The sequence below is a fragment of the Euprymna scolopes genome, chromosome 43 (assembly GCF_053919585.1).
Source record: "Euprymna scolopes isolate OS-2025 chromosome 43, ASM5391958v1, whole genome shotgun sequence".
In the NCBI taxonomy this organism is placed as follows: Eukaryota; Metazoa; Mollusca; class Cephalopoda; order Sepiida; family Sepiolidae; genus Euprymna; species Euprymna scolopes.
Window position 1 is genome coordinate 10768611 of NC_136524.1, and position 22207 is coordinate 10790817.

Here is a 22207-nt window from a genome sequence, read left to right on the forward strand (position 1 = left end):
GCATTCAATATTCATAAGATGATAATTATGTAAGATTCCTTGAATTTCAATTTATTCTAACGGTGCCTTGTTAAATTCAATGTTAATAGATTCTGGTCATACTCAATAATCAGATTTAGACCATTTCAGTCACCGTTTTTAATCTTCCCATAGTATTGTTCATCACCAACTGACAATCTCATTAATTCATCTCCTTGGATGGCTTTTTAACCTCGATAAGTGCTGACATAATAGTAATATAAATTAAATTCAAAGGAAATATAATATGTCAATTTAGTTGGTAAACACAAAAAGCTTGAATATGTTTGTGAAGCAGGATGAGTGTCTTACATCTGATGTAAAAATTGTGATGTAATTTCAACTGCAATTGTTTTCCAAATTTGATTGATAAGACTAACCATGATGCAAAATTTTATCAGATAAGTAGTTTTTGAGTTATCAACGTTTTCATGGCATAACTTCAGGAATTCTTTATATATCATGGAGGAATAAGGTACAGAAAAGACTTTGCACATCCTTGCATTGCTTCATATATTATGGATGGCAAAAAGGAATGACGAGAGAGATTTTTTTTTATGTAGCTTTTATTTATTAAGCTATTCCAGTCATTGAAATAGGGGAAAATCTCACTTTATGCAAGATAAAATATATTATATCTGTTGTAATCCAATCTCTTTTTCCTCTCATGACCCAGTCTATTTCTAAACTCTCTAAAAGCTTCCTCTGTAGTGGCTCTGGTGGGAAGAAGAATTATCATTTTGATTTGGTGCAGGCATTTTAGTTTATTATAATCCAGTAACGGTAATGGTGGAAGTAGGGAAAGTAGTTTCAGATTATTTGATTTATTAAATTTATCATAGAAAGGATGATGATTTATTATCTTTATCATAGAAAGGGGGATAATTTATTATCTTTATCATAGAAAGGGGGATAATTTATTAAATTTATCATAGAAAGGGGGATAATTTATTAAATTAGCTAATGCTTCATAAACAAAAAAAAAGAAATACAATTTCACTAATTTATGAGACTAAAATAGGAATTACATTTTTATAAACACAAAACAAGTATATTTTTCGGTGTGTCCATGTATGTGTAAACACAAAAAAAAATATTTGTGACTTAATAAACTAGGATAAGACAAAAGAATTTAGCAATTCAAAAGAATATTTAATAATATTCTCTTTTATATCTCCCCAAGCAATACTGGGTGGATACTGCTGCTAATATATTTTTTCTTGATTATGTTTTTATGCATTCTTCCTCTTGTTTTTCCTCTTCTTCCCCCCTCTCTCTCCCTCTCTCCCTCTCCCTCCCTCCCTCTCTCTCTCTCTCTCTCTCTCTCTCTCTCTCTCTCTCTCTCTCTCTCTCTCTCTCTCTTTCATTTACACCACTCGCCATTGGCATAAAAGTCAGGTGAAGTACCATTCAAGTAAAGGGCAAGTTAAGGACTCTTTTACCTTAGTGAGCATCACCTAAGAGATGGTGTCTCGCTAAAAACAATAGTCTTCATCACTAAACTGAGTTAGCGTCAGGAAGGGCATCTATAAATCATATGAATCTTGTCTCAGTTATTGAAATGACTTTCAAAAATACCAAACCAGAGATAAGTTTGGACGTCAATTTCTACAAACAACAGATGCAAGCATGTAAAATAAATGTTAAACCAGATGATGGTTATGATGGTGGTAATGATGATGGCGATCATGGTGGTGATGATGATGGTTATGATATGATCAGGAATTTTCCAAGGATGTAGAGGTGCAGTTGCTGGCATTTGATTGGTTTGTTAACACTCATAGCAACTTCTCACCTTAAATTCTACTTCCTGGTCTAATGTTGATCACTAAAAATAGGTTCTGCGCAACCCTTTCATTTTTAAAATTCCTGGATGTTCCTCATGGAGCCATTCTATGACTTCTTTCCGCCATTACATGGGTACTACTACTTGCCTGCTCAACAGTAAGCATTCTCCCATAATTTCCAATTCATGTCTTCTATTGAAGTAAGAGTGCCAATCTTCTATAGTAGGATACTTGCCTGGCAATCCATTTTTTACAGAAGTCCAACACCTGTTTTATGAGTTTGATCTTTTCTGTCCACCTATCGATTTCTTGGATTATAATAGGAGTTTTATCCAGGTATTCTAGTAGCACGATGTTCTCCTCTGGTATGTGTGCTTCTTTCAGTTTTTGTAGGCCTACACAACACGTCTGCATTTCTATTTTTTCTTCCTTCCCAATATTCTAACGGACATGCATATGTATCAATAATTGATACAAAGGAGCCAGAATGTTTGAAACGTTTAGAATGTACTGGGCACAGTAATTTATTATATCCAAAAAAGCTTGAAAGGAAAGAGTCATACTTTCTCCAAATGCTCACAGAGATATTAAGAAATATTAGAGAGTAGTTGAATCAACATGGAATAAGATGGGTCGAGAGAAATAGATAAAGAAACATAGTGATTTGTTCAGTTAATAATTAATTATGACTAATAAGGACAAGTAAAATATATTTTTAAAACATAACTCAATCCCAGAACTAAATTATATTTTAGAATGTATTTTGTATTATAAATGGCTCTGTGTGTTGTTTGTTAGTCCGTTATGCATGAGTTTAAAGTGGTATTTTCATCAGTAAATCCTCAGATTACATTTTATATTGCATACAAACATTAAGAGATTTTGTCGGTTGGGTTAGGGTTAGGATAAGGGTTAAGGTTCTGTCTGTCAGACAAAAATGATCAGTTTAAAATAGCAATCATTTTTAATTATCAGTCAAATTTTCAGTTTAAAATGCCAATTTTATTAATGATTAGTTTTAAGTTTGGAACAGCAATTTTTAAAGATCAGAGTTTAATTTGAAATAACATTTTTATTTATTGATGACTCAAGTTTGAAATAAACTCTTGTTTATGGCCACTCTTAAGTTGGAAATGACGTTTTTTGTTTAATGATCATAAATACCATATTTGTTTAATGATCAAAAGTTAGCCTCAAATAGATTTTTTATTTAATGGTTCCTGTCAAATTTGAAATAAAAATTTTTATTTAATGGTTCCTGTCAAATTTGAAATAAGAATTTTTAATGGCCAGATATAAGCTTAAAATAGCATTTCTGTGAAAATCAAAAATAAGTTTTAAATATAATTTTTGCTTAGTAGTAATCGTTAAGCATTTCTGTACTAGTTTTATTTCCATTTCTGGCAAAAAAGTCTTTTCATCTTTAAACATACAAATTTAATGGACACTTTACATCGTTTTAAGATAACCTCTGCAAACAATTGCAAAAAAGTAATTTTATTGAAATATTAATTTTTTAACCCGATATTTTATATAAAAAGACACTTATCAACGTGAACAAAACACACAAAACAACATGTAGGTGATTTTTTTCGTTGCACATACCTTCCTGCACTTTGCCTGGAGAGCATGAAGGATAGAGAAAAACATTTTTTTTTAAATAGGTCAAAGGAAAGCAAAAACAAAAAGAAAAAACAAAGACAAAAATAAATATTTTAGTGAACTAAAAAGTTTGTTTTTTTTTTTTTTGCTGCATGTGCATTCAAACATATACAAAAAAGGTTTTTTTTTCTTTTTTTGCTGCATGTGCATTCAAACATATACAATGAAGCTATCCACGGGCCACCATGATTCGCAATGTAGTGCAAATCAAGAGAGAAGTCAGGTCAATCTGACCAGGGTGATTGTTTTGTAACAACAACGTAACCGGGTTTTGTTATACCTCACATGGCAGCTTTTTCATGCCAAAATCAGATCAGCAGAGTGTAGGCCATTGCTAAGGTAGACTGTCTTCTGTTTGTCTGAAGTATGGTTCTGTGTAGTTCTAGGGGATCCCCCTTTGAGAAGGAGTTAGTTTATTACTAATCGCCTCAGATGCCTCTACCAGTGAATGCCGATAAGGCTGCTGAGGCATTTTTTGGTTGACCAACATGCTCTTCCTCGAGAGTGCTAATTCCTTTTTCAAATCCTACTTGATCTTGCGAGAGGGAGATAAATAAAATATTAAAAGGAAGAGCAGAACATTCATGTTAAGATCGGCTTCATGTTCGAGTCTTGTGAGCAGCGGTCAATGATTCTGCCACTACCACCTGACATGCAAAGACTTTCTGTGCGAATGGAAAAATGGCATGGTATTCTATACGATAGGTCACTTCATGGTACAGCTGAAAACTATGACAAACGCTTGATTTTCAGAGACTTTTTAAAGGAAATTAAGTCAATTATATTTTTTAATAGATTCTAACACATACCTAACGATAAGAAGATGTATTGAAAAATAAATAAAAATATGTAGAATATATTTTTTAACAGAAATCTTAATTACTTTATTGTTTTGTTTAATACTTGTAAGTTTTCCCAACAAAAATAGGTATTTTCGTTTATTTGCTATCTGTTAGTGATGGGATGATTCCAATATTTTTCCCGATTCCAATACAATTACTGATTCCAAACTAAATTCCAGATTCTGATGCACTTACTGATTCTGATGCCGATTCTTCACAAATTTCCAAACATTTAACTATAGAGTTGTTATTTGGCCTGTTACCGTAAAAACACATATTAAATGTGCAGATATTTTTCAAACAAAAAACACTTGTGGAGAATGATCTATAGATTTTAGTTTTACTTGAAGTTTAAAATCAATAAATATTTCAGGGTAGCCAGAATGTTATATTTTTTCTTTTTTTTCCCCACCACGATGTTAAGTTAAAGAAAAAAAGAAGAAAAAAATAAGAAAATTCTCACGAAGGAGTATAACTCTGAAATATAATTTTAACCAAGTAAATACTTGTTTGGCATAATATTGCCTTGTAAATCGACTTTCAAATGTATTTCGTACGTATTTCAATTTAAAATTCAAATTCAATCAACGATTCTAACATGGAAACACTACCCTGAGTTTCAAATTGCGTTGCCAAATGCATTATTCCGGCATCTCCAAAACAACTCTGCAGTTAACAGCACAGAGACTCTTTGTTAACTTTTTGTTTTCTTCAATTTAACATCATGGTGAGGATAAAAAGAAAAAAATTAAATTTTGACGAAGCAGCATAACTCCAAAATATATTAATTTTAAACAAGTAAATACTTGTTTATTTTCACAATATTGTGTTGTAATTTGGTTTTCAAACATATTTCATGCGTATTTCAATTTAAAATTCAATAAATAATAATTATTTTATTATTATTACCAACAGTGGAAGACTTTGTTTTAAACAAAATCAAATAAAAAAGACAATTAAAAGAATCGTTTTATGCATCAGAAAATAGCCACAAAGTTTTTGATTCCGCTACTGATTCCAATACCCCAAAAGTTCCGATTCCGTATTATTATTATTTACTCACTAGGAGTATTCACAAAAACTATCGTCAAAGATTGTTCTTTGAGAACAATTTTTGGTGTTCCCTGGAGTCTGACAATAAGTCTCCCCAGGTTTCCAGTACTCTCGAACTCTTTTGACAACCTTTGCAAATTAATTTTTCGTTATCGCAACAACCGCTTACCATTGATTTCTCGTTGGCGGCGACCATTGGTCTTCACTGAAATTTGGGTGGCAATAAACCTCCACAAGGTCCTAGTCTTCTTTGCGCACCTCCAGCGAAAGTCTGTCTAGTGGTTTCTCTCCTCGGTTTTCCAGCCCCCCTTTTTTTTATTATTATTATTAAACTTTTAGAATTAAACATTAATAGATGTTATTTTTTTTAACTCCATAGTTTGTACAAATAATAAAAAGTTAGATCGAAATATCAATGTGTTTATTTCTGAAAACACCATTTATTGACGAACCGTTTCTTTATCACTAAGACAGCTAACATATGGAGTTATGACTTTTCCATGAGTGTAACTCATTACAAAAATAAGGTAAAATAAAAATCGGGTGCAAAAACATCAGGAAATAAAAAATAAAACATAAAACTCACATCAGTTGAAGATTTATGTATGTAGATTCAATTAGGAATATAAGTAGCTGGATTTGCCAGCATGCTATTGCTTTGCAAAGTTCACTAATTGAAACTGAATATTTTAAATAATAAACATTTCATTTATAAGTTTCTTTAATCACGCAAGACAAAAAATTCAAATTCATCCATATAAATAGATAAATATTAACAGTTTGGTGATTTTGATAAAAAAAAAAAAACGTTATATATCTTTTAAATAAGTCGATTAGAAAGAAGAAACCAATTCATCTGAGCAATGGTGTGTGTTGGAGAAAGTAAGCTTTTTAAAACAATAAAAATAAAAAGTTGGCGGTACTAGAGAGAGAGAGAGAGAGAGAGAAGGACAAGCGCAGTGACTTACTTGTGATTTTTTCCATCTTCACTCGGAATGTCTGGAGGAATAGCAATGTCTTTTTTCAAGAGTGACGAAGTTAATTTCAATAGGGACTGAATAAAGAAAAAAAGAGATCAAATTAGTAATAACAATACAAACGCGATTACATTTTAGCTTATATATAAAGTTGAGCATGAATTTTTGTGTGTTAGTCTGTCATGTACAGAGAAATTAAGTGGATGCTTGTTTCAAGTAATTTAAGGTAGATTAGATGTGAACTTATATCAACACAATAAATTCGTATTAGCAGGTTCGAATGCAGCAGTAAACAAAACTCCAGGTAGTTTACTATAAAAACAAATTTTCATCTTCTCAGCACTGAAATATGATTACAAATGGTTTGCCAAATGGATAAAGGAGTTAAATAAAAATAAATGTTCATTCACCCTAAAAAGAGGATTTAAGAATTGTTATGAAAAATCCAATAAGTCAAAAAAAAGCAAGCAGGATGAAAAAGGAATAACAATTTGATGAAACAAGTCAAGGATGTAAAACACCCATTCAATACGACTTCCATAATCAATATATATATATATATATATATATATATATATATATATATATATATATATATATATATATATATATATATATAGAGAGAGAGAGAGAGAGAGAGAGAGAGAGAGAGAGCAAAAAATAAAAAGGAACAAACCAAGTTATGTATTCATTAATGTTTTATCTTTATTTTGAGACTTCCTCTGGATGAATAAATAAAGACGAAACGTTGATGAACACATAACTTGGTTTGTTCCTTTTTTCTCTCTCTATGTTCCATTATTCTCATTACATATACATATATATATATATATATATATATATATATATATATATATATATATATATATATATATATAAAGAAACTTTTATTTTAACTTGAATTATCTGAAGAAATCGTCAGGCTAATATTATTGTCCTGTCGATAGAAACAATCTGTAATGATTTAAGAAAAAAAATCCTAGGTTGTATAATAAAACACACACACACACACACACACACACACACACACACACACACACATATATATATATATGTCATCATTAATAAAAAAAAAATGACATATCTAAAACATAATTATCATGGTTGTAGGCGACCTTATATGCATAAATGGTAATGAGGAATTCGAAAAAAATAACATTTGATTCATCCTAAGGAGTTAGAATTAAACTGTGAACATATAGGAACAAACGCTATATTCTTGGATTTAGATATAAAAATTAAGGATGAAATATTTATTTATAAAATGTTCGATAAAAGAAACTCTTCCCACTTTAAATAGTTCGTATGCCGCATAAAATTAGCACATGCCCTATATATGTGGTTTTACGGTCGTATTATGTCCGAATAACTCGTGTTCACCTAAATTTGGTAGATTTTATACCTCCAGCATTCAGTTCAGAAATAAAAATGATTAAACAAGGTTGTGAAAAAAAAAAATTCAAACAGTTAAATAAAGCCTTTAATCTATATCCTGACGCTTTTAAATTATACCAAATTAACCAAAGTAGATTAATAGAAAATATCCTGAACCATATAATGTATAATATACAGTGGAACCCCGGGATACGGCATTAAAAATTACTAACAAAATGCAGTACATTATATAATACACGTGTATATAATCAAATAACATTATAAATAACACCGTAAGGAGGGGCAAATAAAGTAACCAGGGACTAGAAAAACATTGTATTTTACATCGTAACATGAAAATACCGTATCCTAGAGTCACCGTATCCCAGGGTTCTACTGTATCTAAAAATATATATATCTTCTGACTTATATATATAAGGATGATACGTAAAAAAAGAAAAGAAAAAATGTATATATTTATTTTATTTTTAATTTTATACATATTTTTATATATCTATCTATATAATTATAAAACTCAAATGACCTTGTAACGGGTGAATAACCCAACATCCGGTTTACGACTTCCGGTTGCGCATGCGTATATAAACCTGTACCCATAACAGCGTAAGCAAATAAATACAAATCGCTGGCTGGACTGGTTTCGTTCGAACAAACGGACGTCCTAAGAAAAGCGAATATCTTAAATTTATTGAATAAAAAACTTCTAGATATGGGAAACAAACGTAAAACAAATAATATGTATAATCATTGACCTGTTTCATGTATACGATATATATTATACTAAATAATCAACCCGACAATAAAACGTATTGTTTTACTGTGTGCGTTTTCAGCGTCCCATGTTTTTTTTTTTTTTTTTTTTTTTGCATTTAAATTAAAAGATATATCAAAATTTGAATTTAACTTTACGTATTATGGTATCTGTTCAGTGCACATTTACCTATAAGTATGGCCAACCACTTATAATTCAATAGCTGTAAGTTTTTTTGTTTTTTTTTTTTCAAAAAGTAAACAATTATAATAAATAGAACGACCCATCTAAATCTATCTATATTCTTTTTTCATTTTAATATACTTTCATAGAAATGTTTCTGTTATGTCAAAAAAAACTATTTTCTTTATGTCACAAGTGTCACGCTCATACATGAATTCCATGGCTAATATAACGTACTGACCCAACGAGTCACGGGTAGTGTATATTTTTATCAACTAATAATTATAGAGGTAGAATGAGTAAATAAGAATGTAACCATATAAAAAATAATGCTAATAACAAAGAAACGGGGGATAAGTCGTAGAAGAGATTCAACCAAACACTATATAAAAACAGTAGTTTGAAAATAGAAACATAAATTTGTGAAGAGAGAGATGGAGGACACGAGTAAGAAATATTTTTCTAAATGATATGAATTGGTTAACCTAAATTTATATGGAGGAAAAAACTAGATCCAGTATTAAAATTAAAAATAATTTTGTTCATATATTTTAAAGAAGGTGATGTTTGATCAACATTGCTGGGAAACCATGATTTAATATACTGTTTTGATTTTAAACCTCCGAAACAGTGTTTCATGGTAAACAATTGAAGATCTCTTTAAGAACATTGTTTGTTCATGTCAGTAAAACTATTCAGAGATATGGGAAATTAATTGACTTACTGACAAAATAATATTCCAACGAAGGACAATAAAATTTTTTTTGTAGTTTTATTTTATTATACCATCCCTATTTAAGTTAAAACATACTTATCAAAGTATTCTTATGTACATCTATATCAAAAACACTTGTAAACGATTTTTTTTTTAATTTTTAAATATTTTATTTCCATAATTTGTGGACCAGGCACGAGCGCAGACCCCACAATTTTAATGAACCACCGTTCTGCCAGATCAAACATACACATTCCTGTGTCTCGATACATCTTCTATCATTATATGTAATCAATTTTTTTAAATAGTCAACCACACACACACACACGCGCGCGCGCACAAACACACACACTCACACACGCACATTCAGCTTTATATTAAAGATATATTACTCTCTTCACAGCACTATAACTTTTCTGAATTTCTAAAGAATTTTTTCGTTCTGAAGCAGAACTAAGTCATCCTTTTCACAATAAATATAATTTCAAATATTTCAACGACTTTTTCATTCTGAAATAGAACAAAGTCATATTTTTCAACAAAAAAGTTTTTCAAATATTGTACTGGTATTTTATTTTCTTCAATTTATTCATCCAGAAGAAGTCTTACAATAAAGACGAAACGTTAATGGACATTTCTCTCTCTCTCTCTCTCTCTCTCTCTCTCTCTCTCTCTCTCTCTCAGTCTCTTTAGATTCGGTTATATTTTAATGTAAAATCATACATATTTTCAGAATCAAGTAATGCTTCAGCAGACACAAAGAAAATGAAAGCTTTAGATTAGAAATCATGACTGGAGTTTCGCCCTCCTTTGACCTCTTCAGTAGAACATATACAAACTCAAAATTCGAAACACAAATCACATACAAAAAAAATCCTTTAGAAAATCAAGCAAATTACAGTGAACACGGTTGATAGCTCACAAATAGGATTTTACATTCTCTAGAACATTGTCGTCCAACAAATTAACCCAGCTAGCAAATTAACATTAGATTTATTACATAAAATATACTACACTTCACCGCTGGCCATTGACCTCTTAGTGTTAAGTTGAAATTAATAAATTTGAATGTAATGTTGTAAAGACATATGATAGCTTCGAAAATATTATTTTGATAAACAAAATTAAAAAGAGGTCATACACTTCTATGCCGAGTCGAGTCAGCTAGTTCAAGTTGAGCATCTCTTTCTGTGTGTTAGTCTACTGTGTATAGAAAGTAGTTTTCACGAGAGAAGATGTGCATTTGATCTTGTTTATGTCAATTAATTAAATTCTTAGAGCATTCATAATTTCATAAAATATTTAACTCGAGAAGATTATTTAATGTAAACTTACTTTAATTGAAAATAATTCATATTGGACTCATGTGATTTTCAACTGAAAACGTAAAAGCTACAAGTTTCATTTCAAAGCACCATCGTCTATTCCTGCTAGTTATTAGATGATGGAAATCTTATTTTATTAATTTAATATTTCATTTTTTAAAAATCAGAAAATTAACCAGGTTTCAAGGATCCATTAAGATTTTTTTCTAAATTAATAAAATAAAATAAATTTAATTTTGAGAAAAAAAAAATTAAAGGAAATTGAAGCTTTTGACGTTTCTGAATTTTGGAGATGAGGATTGGTTATTTGTATTATTATTTGAGTGTGCTTTTCACAACGTTTCAGTCGATGTAAAAAAAAATACAATTGTGAATTACTTAGTACCTCTATCCAGTCATGGCTGACGGAACAAGAGCACACTACCTCCGTAAAGTAAATAAAGGGTTCCGCTCGAAATTCTGTCCAAATTCCCAAGTTCAACAGAAACATTCTCGAGTTCAACAAGATACACATGAAGAAGGTCAGAGATTACATCAACCGAAACTTTGTGAAAGTCACACTCAAGATGAGAACAGAAGTCCGATAAATCCAAATAATATGAATACTCTTCATTGTTGCATGCAAATTAATCTCATATCAAGATAAACAGGTCTTAATTAAAAAACAAACAGCTGTTTCTTGTTAGCTACGCAACCAGAGCATTTTTGTATATGAAATACAAAGAAAGCAACAATGAATCAGACACGCAGTGGGTCACATGAAGATCCATTGATCACTTTAGAGAAAATGAACTGGGTCAGCCATGTCACATGTTCATCATGTCACATAAAGACAATCAGCTGAGGAATTGCATAGGGAAGAAGAAAGAGGGACAGACAAAAAAGAGGAGGGAGGACAATATCTGAGACTGGACAAGGCTGGTGCTGAGTAGCACGTTCAGGAAAACAGAAAACCAGGATTGGAGAAAATTGGTTGCCGGATTATCTTTGGCACCCCAAGGAAGGGGGGAAGTATGTTGAGCTTATCTAGAGTATAAAGAAAATCTTACCATTCTCTTCTCACGCACAATTATTTCGCTCCTAATGTAGCTATCATTAAACGTTGTATCCCTAATATGCTGCCTAGCATCTTCTCTTCTCTTCTGATGAGGAGCATTAGGCTTCGAAATACCATGGTATAAAGAGTTTTATTTATCCTACACACCTAATCGATGTATCATCCTTATTGAATAAACAAATAAATCTATATATATTAGTTTATATTTTTATATTGTGGTTTACTTACTTTATTGATACTCTCTCTCTCTCTCTCTCTCTCTCTCTCTCTCATATATATATATATATATATATATATATATATATATATATATATATATATATATATATACATATAAAATGGACTCTCCCGTTGATTTCGACATATGAGGTTCTGCCACAACAACTAAGTCGTTCGGAATATTATATATATATATATATATATATATATAAAGAGAGAGAGAGAGAGATAGAGAGAGAGAGAGAGAGAGAGAGAGAGATGTACGTACATGATTCACTCCTAAACTAATTAACTGCCCATTTTGAAATTTTGGAACACAGCTGTTTGTCATTAAAAAAACAAATAATGCTATATGTTTTGTTAAAGAGACAAGTTTTCTCCAGCTGTTCTGTAAGTAAAAATGTATATACCACGAAAAAAAAAAAGTTGGTCAGCAAATAATCGCCTTGTTGGCATTCATTGAAATTATTGTGTTCATGCTGCATTATCGGATAATTATGGGAATTTACAGTGGATAACCTTTGTGTATGATTTAAAGGTTATCCGGATCCGCACTCTCAAACTGAAACCGGATCTATAATCATGCTTTGTGATAGAATAACAAGTCTAGAAAAAGTCATTTAGCAAGATTTCGAAATATTTAGAAAATACTAATTCCTTTCGTGTTGACTGACTCCATTGCACATTCCATTATCATAATATCCAGTCTCTCTGTTCACTGAAATAATGAAACAGAAATGGCATGACTGATGTAAATGATATTAATGTTGACTATTAAATAAGCTAAATTGGGTTCAAATCAATTTGCAAAGACGAAAGGTATAACCACCAACTCCAAACTTCTAGAATTCAATTCCTAATTTTATAGTTTTCACATATTCAAACTGTCTTAATTCTTTAGGAGCTAAAAAATCTGATTCCAACTCCTAGCATTCTTGAGTGTCCAATTCTGCCTTCCAAAACCTTTGTAGCCTTGTTTCAAATCCTACTGAATCTTTTGCATTTATATACACACTTATACTGCAGGAAATGGTATGAACCCATACTTGTTCCCATGGGTAAGATAGTAACTTAAATTATGTTAAGTACTAATATTAGTTGTACCAGAAAACAAAGAAATCTAATCAATCAATGAATCATATTGTTTCGATATTAAATAACCCAAAAATGGTTGATATGCCATAAAAAGGATAAACGGAATCAAATTTACTTGAACACTTTTTCCCCAAGAATTCGTTTTGAATAAACACGGTTTATTAAAAAATTTATTGGTCAAAAATATAAACTGAGCAGAGGAACTTTCCTCTTTTGGAAGCTTCCCAACACTACAACTACTGATCATCATTTTGCTCTTGATAACATTCACTCTGACTTTTGCTTTCTATAGCATTCCTCCAAGTGTAACTTAATAAGTCATTCATTGGTTCATAAGCAAGTATGCTTTACCATACAGCATCACTTACAGCCAACCCACACAGAACTCTCTGGCTTCTAAAACACAAATGAAAAGCAACAAACTCAATACAAAACTTTAACGTACTCCTACTTTAATATTAAGTCGCTCAATAAATGTGCTGTTAATTTTAACATGATTGAACCTTCACCAAACAATTTGTTTGCTCCTAAGTTATGCAAAGACCACCAGATAACATATCTTGGCACTCTATTCATAGTTTTCTCCGGGTCAACAAAGGCAAGATACAGGTTTTTCGTACCAAGTTGTTACCAATTCACTATCAGACTGATTGTTGAAATTATGAGAAGAAAGAGGTTATCTCCCTTCTTTTTCTTTCTTTTTCTGACCTCCAAGTTACAAACAGGAACAAGTGTAATTTATGAGAGTTATTATTATAGTTTATTGAAAAACACTTTAAAAAAGAGAAAAAAAAGAGATAAATATTAAGGTAAGTTAGACAATGTCTTAATGGAAACGTAAATTAACTGGTTAATGTTTTTGAATACAATGGATGAATTTTTTTTTTACATAAGCATCAACCACTTATCAAGGCCCAGGGGCCACTCGAGGATAAGGGTTAAAGAGTGTACAGTAGTCAGTAATGGAAATTCAGTAAATTTGTACACTTAAGGGGAACAGCTTATCAAAAACTTGTTTACGTTAGACTTGAAGACAACCATATTGTAGTCAGCTAGAAAGCAGGAAAACGGAAGACAATTCCATATGCGTGCAGTTCTAAGAAAGAAGCTTTGCTCATGGAATCTACGTTTAGGTTTAGGCACAGATAAAGAGTGGGGTGAATTATTGATAGTGTTTTCAGCTAGACGAGTGTTTCTTGTGAAAGTTTGGTATGGGGAAACCAGAGATTGAAGCTCAGTCGAGCACTTGCCATGAAAATAACGATAAAGCAAAGACAAACTCGCTATATCTCTTCTGTGAGATAGAGGCTGCAGGGAAGAAAAAAAGGACATCTCCTATGAGGCTATAAAGTCTTTTTTGAACTCTATCAAGGCTGGATAAGTCCTTTCTAGCAGCTCCTGCTCAGATGTGGCAACAGTACTCCATCCTTTGACGAACTTGGCTCTTATATAGATAGAGAATAGCATCAGCAGTGAGATATCTACTGGATCGATAGAAGGATCCCACCATTTTTCCAGCGGCTTTGGCAACAGATTTGATGTACATTCCATTTCAGATCCGGAGTAAAGGTCAAGCTCAGAGCTTGTCAAAACATGAGGCTTTCCCAAGACGAGACCCATTCATTTCAGTTGATGCCAGATGGGAATCAAAGCGTTGATGATGTAAAGATAGAAGCTTGGTTTTAGATGCATTAAAAGTAACAAGCCACTCCTTTCCCCATTGTACCACGCGCTAAAAATCAGAGGAGAGAGAATCGGAGAGAACTTGGTAGTTTACGGTCTTAGATGTGCTACCATAGATGGTAGTGTTATCAGCATAAATGTCTACAAATGATGTAAGGATGTGATTTGGGAGATCATTAATGTAGATCAGGAATAGAGCTGGGCCCAGGATGGACCTCTGAGGGACTCCAGCATTAATACTGAGAGCTTCTGATTTCTGCCCATCAACTACTACTTTTATGAACCTATTAGAGAGAAATGATTTAATAATTGAGAAGACATTTCCAGCTATATCATAGCTGGAGATTTTGTAAAGTAAACCTTTATGTCATACTCTATCAAAATCCTTTGATATGTCAAGAGCAATTGCCCTAGAAAGGTTGCGTCTGTCGAGAGATTTGCTAATCCTATGAGATATAACTATAAGCACATCTGCTGTAGATCTAGCAGAACGGAAACAATATAGCGTGTCACTAAGAAGGTTATTTTTGCTGAGGTGGTTGATTACTTCTGTATTTAACACAGATTCCAGCAACTTATTCATGATGCACATGAGACTTATTGGCCTGTACTGAGAGGGGGATGAGCGATCACCTGAATTCTTAAATACAGGGCAAACTGATGAGATTTTCTAGGGTGATGGCAAGCAATTCTCCTTAAGACAACGTTTAAACAGTTTTGTAAGTATGGGCACTAGTTCTGGTTGAAGTTTTTTGAGTACTATAATTGGAATACCGTCAGGGCCGGTTGCTTTACCAAGGGTTTTGATTAGCTTGGCAACATTATGTACGGATACAGGAGGAAATATTGGGGGTTGGTGACCTTGGTCACAAAAGGTTACCTTGGTTACAAAGGGTAGAATTAGCTGCAAAGTTCTTGGCAAAGAGTTTGGCTGTCTGATGTTGACGAGATTACCTCAGGTCCATTTATGAGAGTTGGGATAGAGCACACGCTTCTGTTCAGGATTCTGTTTGCTATTTGCCAAAACTGGTGGGAACCAAGCTGCTGCTCAGCTACTTTGGACTTAACAGACTGGGCATACAACTCTCTTGCATTCTTTATTACTTTTTTACAATAGTTGCTGGCAGTTCTGAAAGCAGCTTTAGTCTCAGTATATCTATTACGTTGGAAGCAATGGAAAGTAAGTTAATAATTTGCTGAATAGATGGAAGTCTTTGGCAGATAATTAATGTTATTTTTTAACTGCAAATGTAATATTTACATATTTATTTCAGTTTTTAATTTGTTTAACAAGTTGATTTTCTTTTTTACTTCCAAACTAGTCAATCAAAAAGATTTTAAAGACCAGAACTGAATCGATCAAATCTGATGCAGACATGATCAACAACAACTTAACGGCCAAAAGTCAAAACAATTTACCTGTAAAATTTGATTAAAACAGGGAGAAAATTGACTCAAATTTAGACAAAGGAATCTAATCATTATTAAAGGAAAGGGGGGGGTTGAAAACGAGCATTAGGCACGTTTCTAAGCAACTCCTCCAATCTTTTCCCTTTTGATCATCATCATTAACAACCGCTGTGTTTAACGGTTTTTAGAAATTTACTACCAAACTAACCTTTCTCTGGCAAGGTCTTTATTTATAGCACCCTTTATCAAAGTTCATTGTTTTTATTTCCTTCCAGACATCCTAACTGTAATCTCTGAGCGTATATACCATTCACTGGACAAAGCGGGAGAGGGCAGAGCGGTAGCTCTTGATATATCTAAGGCTTTTGACAGGGTATGGCATGAGGGTCTCCTCAGGAAGATTAGATCATACGGTATCACTGGTAGAATACTTAACATAATTAAATCCTTCTTAGATAAGAGAAAAATCCAGGTTGTCCTCGACGGTCGTACATCTAAACAATATGATATAAATGCGGGAGTGCCCCAGGGGTCTATCCTTGGACCTCTGCTGTTCCTGATATTCATAAATGACCTCCCCGACAAAATTGCCTCTGAGATGGGTATATATGCTGATGACACCACACTCTATAACAGGCACGACAGGAAAACAAATGAACATATATCTAAAGAAATGGCAGAAACACTAGAGGATGACCTCCAATCAATAGTGGAATGGGGACAAAAATGGATGGTCATGTTCAATGCCGCTAAGACTAAACTAGTTTCATTCAATAATTACAAGAAACCCTCTTTACCACCTATAGCAATGGCCAACGACTCTTTATCTGAGAGTACGTCTTTCAAGCTCCTTGGCCTAACGTTCACAGGAGTTGGAACAATTACATCGAGGGCATTGCCAGGGCCGCTGCAAGGAAGGTGGGCTCTCTCTACCGTGCTAGAAAACTACTACCACCCGAAAGTATCCTGTACCTCTATAAAGCCACCATTCGCCCATGTATGGAGTATTGCTGTCATATTTGGGCTGGTGCATCGGCTACTAGTCTCTCGCTCCTTGACAAGGTTCAAAAGAGAGTCGCAAATCTGATTGCCCCTAAACTAGCATCTAAGCTTCAGCCTCTGTCCCATCGATGAAACGTTGCATCCCTCTGCCTGTTCTACAAGTATTTTAATGGTGAATGCTCTGATGATCTGCAAGCACGACGTGAACAGACCCGACAAGCTGCAAAATCCCACCCCCACACTGTAGAGATCCCTAGATGTAAAAGATCTTTCTACTCCAGTAGTTTCTTCCCCAGAACCGCTAGACTTTGGAATTCCATTCCAGGTCACTGCTTCCCTAACTATACTGACATGCAGAAGTTCAAGTGCAACGTGAACCAACATCTTGCTGCCCAAATCCCTACATAGTATCCCAGTAGTTGTTGCCCCTGATAGTAGCCCCCTACACCAAAGTGGCAATGTGCCTTGTTTGGGGTGAAAATGTAATAAAAAAATGTTTTTATTTTTCTTCTGTGAAAATACATTCTTACCCCAACTATTCAACGTCACCACCACCACAACAACAACAACATAATAATAATAAGGAGGATGGAAACACCGAGGAGAAAACACTAGCCAGACCTCAACTAGATAACTGCAAAGAGGACTAGGACCATGGGGAGGTTTATTGCAACACAAATTCCAGTGAAGTCTAATGGTCGCTGCCAATGAGAAATGAATGGTAAGTAGCTATTGCAATAATGCAAGGTTATCGAAAGAGGTGGAGAGTACTGGAAATTTGGTGAAACTTGTCACTCCAGAAAATGCCACAAGTTGTTATCAAAGAAAAATCTTTGATGATGGCCTGTATGACTACTTCCAGTGAGTAAAAAAAAAAAATAAAAAATAAAAAATAAAATAATAATAATAATAATAATAATAATAATAATAATAATAATAATTCTTGATGTACATTGACGATCTGAAACTTTTTGCAAGGACCGAAAAGGAGCTAGAGACACTAATTAACACTACCAGGATCTTTAGCCAAGATATTCAAATGGAATTTGGAATGGAAAAGTGCGCACTACTAATGGTATGGAACTACCCAACCAAATGGAGATGAGGGACTAGAAGAACAAGACGACTATAAATACTTGGGAATTCTGGAAGTGGACACCATCAAAGCAACAGAAATGAAAGAGAAAATTGGAAAGGAATACCTCAGGAGAACAAGAAAACTCTTGGAAACGAAATTATATAGCAGAAATCTAATAAAAGGTATAAATACATGGGCAGTATCACTAGTAAGATACTCTGGACCGTTTATAGGGTGGACAAAAGAAGAACTGAGACAACTCGACTAGAAGACCAGGAAACTCATGACCATACATAATGCACTACACCCAAAGGACAATATTGACAGACTCTACATGAAAAGGAAAGACGGTGGGGAGAGGACTGGTCTACATAGAAGACTGTGTGTATGACACAAAAAAGAACTAGAAAAATACATAATGCAAAATACTGAAAGGATAATTATGGCAGCGAGAGACACAGAGAAAACCAACAAAACAGAAAACAGAGAGACAAATGACAAAACGAGAACAGAAAAATGGGAAGAGAAACAACTCCATGGAAGATTCATAAGGATTGCAAAAGATGAGAATAACAAAAACACCTGCACATGGATGCAAAAAGGACATATAAACCGAGAAACTGAATCTCTAATAACTGCAGCACAAGATAATTCAATAAGAACCAACCATATCAAAGCAAAGATCGATAAAACACAAGAAAACAGCAAATGCAGACTTTGTGGACAAAGAGACAAAACGATAAACTATATAGTAAGTGAATGTAGCAAACTTGCCTAAAAGGAATATAAAAACAGGCACGCCCAAGTGGGGAGGGTGGTGCACTGGGAATTGTGCAAATGGCTGCATTTTGAATGTACAGACAAATGGTACAAGCATAAACCCACAACACTACTCGAAAATGAGAACCACAAAATCCTATGGGACATGGACATACAGACGGACAAACCCACCCAAGCAAGAAGACCAGATGTCGTAATAATTAACAAGAAAGAAAAATCCTATCAAATCGTAGACTTTGCTGTCCCAGCTGACCACAGGGTGAATATGAAAGGAAGGAGAAACGAAGCAAATACACAGAGCTAGCTAGAGAGTTAAAAGGGATTTGGATGATGAAGAAAATCAAAATAGTACCGGTAATAGTAGGAGCACTAGGAAGAATTCCGAAAAATTTTGAAAAAAGAAGTTCAGAAATTAGAATCAGAGGAATGGCTGCTAAGATACAATGACTAACGATAATGAAACGGCTGAAATATTAAGGAAAATCCTTGAATGCGAAGAATAATACAAGTATACGAGGAGAGAGCGCTGACCAGAGCTCTGTTAGACAAGCGCGAAGAGCACTGGGATCTTGGGGAGGCTTAGTGCTACTCAAATTCCAATATAGACCAATGGCTGCTGCCAGCGAGAAATCAATGGTAAGCGGCTGTTGCGATGACGCAAATTTATTTGCAAATGCTATTGAAGGAGGTGGAGAGAGCTGGATGTCTGGGGAGACTTGTTGTCACTCAGCTTCCAGAGAACACCACAGGTTTCCAATCAGATCTTTGTGACTTGTGTGAAAGCTGTATGTGAGCCAATAATAATTGGTTTCATGTCTGTTTTACATGCTGGCATGTGTTGGACGGGTTTAAGAAATTACAGATTGATTTGTATCTGGATTTTTATCTGAGGTCCATTTTACCACTTCCTCTCATGTTTCACTTCTTCTGACAGCTGGCCATGTTAGCTGAGTTGTTCTATATCTACTAGGCCAAGTGCTTTCATTCATTTATTCAATGTGATTAGACCAACAAAGTCTCCTGTTCTGCGCATATCTCCCTATATCGTCTAGATTTAGTCTTTCTCTAAGCTTACATTCATACATTTAGTCTTTCTCTAAGCTCTCTGAGACTCGCATTCATACAGGATGTTCAAACTATGGAAGCGATTTTAACAATAAAAACAAAACATTAATATGGGATAATTTGGATTTCTTTTGATAAAATCAAATTAATGTGATAGTTTGTCTGTAAAAAGTAGTCAAATACTACATGTAACGTGCAGTATCTGACTACTTTTTACAGACAAATCCTAGCCAAAAGGCTACTCGCCTCCCCAAAAGAGCAAAATTAGACACAAGATCGATTTTTATGTAGGTGATATCTAATTTTTCAAGAAAGAAGTTCTCTGGATGTGATAAAAATAAAAATTGCCCCAGTCAAAAAGTATTTCTTCTTTTCTGAATGACAACAGAATAAATACTACACTTTGAATTACTTATTTGCTGTAAAGTAAAATTACGATTTAATAAATTAGACAAGACTCCCAAAAGTGTGCAGCATGGAGTGACCATTTATTTTTTTTATAAATATATCTATATAATTATAAAACTCTTTGAACTGTTCAAGTATCCTTGCTTGCTTGCATCTTGTCTTCCAAAATCATGAGATTCCATCTTTTAAAAATTTATAAATATATATATATATATATACTAGCTGTACCCGGCCACGCGTTGCTGTGGCTCAGTTTGTTAAAATGGAACACATGTGAAAGTAGAGAAAAGTTTGATTCTTTTTTTCAAGAGAATGTACAAATTATTTTTTTTTTTTTAACAGATGTTAAGAAAATAAACAGAAAAATACTTCCATCATTAATTATGCAAAAAAATAAATAAAATGTTGATTTAGTGTTTCAATATGCTTATAAATTACGATAAAACTTGCTGAGTACACACTGTTTTACGGTTGTTGTAAAAATGGAACGGAAACTTAAATTTCGCTTCATTTTAATCTTTCTTAATTTTTTAATTGTGCCCCCCCCAAACCAATATAATCAAAACAGTAACATTCAACAATTGTACTTTATGTATATAAAACACAAAATATTTATTAAAAAAAAAAATTTAAAAAAAAAAGTTAATAACGAAAGGGAAATAATTCCATTTTTAAACGAAAAAGTCAGTTTACCTAACTTACTGTATTAATGCTATTTTTTTTAAGCAAGAAAAAAAAAAGGTAAATATCCAGATATGCTACTACAGAACACCGACCACTCTAATTTGTTTTTGTATAGGTAATTGAGGTCGCTGACAACGAATCTGATAGTCAAACTTGGGACAAATTTACCGTTTGCATTTACCCCTGAACCCACAAACTTCTTTCCACCATTTTGCAGCTTCCGTTTATGCTACGCGCATGCACGCTGTAGCATAAACGACGGCTTCACCAAGCAAACTACGTTGGGGGGAGGGGGATTTTTTTTTTTCCAGAACATAGAATTTTCTAATTTTCAAAAATACATTATAGTGCTTTTTGGGTGGAAAATTTAAAATTAGCTGAAAAAGAAATAAAATAAGAAAAGGAAAGCACACCAAGTTGGAGTAGGGGGGGTAATTTATCTGTTTTTTTATTTTTACCTGGAACATCGAATTTTCAAATTTTCCGTAAGTAACGCACCGACATTTACCAATTAGAACACCATTTAACATTTTCCGAAGATTTTACTTTGTACATTGGGGGCGCGAGCAGGGGGGTGGGGGATGTGATGTTGGGCCGCGTGCGCCCCAACATCACATCCCCCATCCCAACAAATTAGAGTGGTCGGTGTTCTGTAGTAGTGTATCTGGATATTTACCAAAAAAAAAATATTTAGGTTTGGCTATAAATTCCTAAACTCATTTCACCCTAAATAATTTAGGTGACTGAAATAGGAATCTAATTGAATCTTTGATTTCCTGAATAGTATACGATAATTCATTTTTCTTCGAGTTATATCGAATACATTAATACGGACTTTAAGGGCTTTTTTCGTAATGTTACTGTAAAAATTATTTTTTATTGTTACAAATTACGATGCTTTAAAAAAAGCAAAAATAAATTCTTGCGTTTTTTATTTACTACTGAAAACCATAACTTTAGTAAAGGTATTTTTTGTTTAAACAAAATAAAACATTATCACTAAGAGTTAAGTAAAAAT

The 22207-nt window shown here is 33.2% G+C and overlaps 1 protein-coding gene across 10 annotated transcripts in view; it reads right to left on the reverse strand.

The window, feature by feature from the left end:
• Positions 1 to 22207, reverse strand: part of LOC145268181 (F-BAR and double SH3 domains protein 2-like) — a 313479-nt gene that overhangs the window by 158918 nt on the left and 132354 nt on the right. For all 10 annotated transcript variants that reach the window (XM_080123409.1, XM_080123410.1, XM_080123404.1 and 7 more), the window contains exon 4: positions 6331 to 6416. In XM_080123409.1, coding sequence (XP_079979535.1) covers positions 6331 to 6416 — 86 coding nt within the window. The remainder of the gene's footprint in view (positions 1 to 6330; positions 6417 to 22207) is intronic.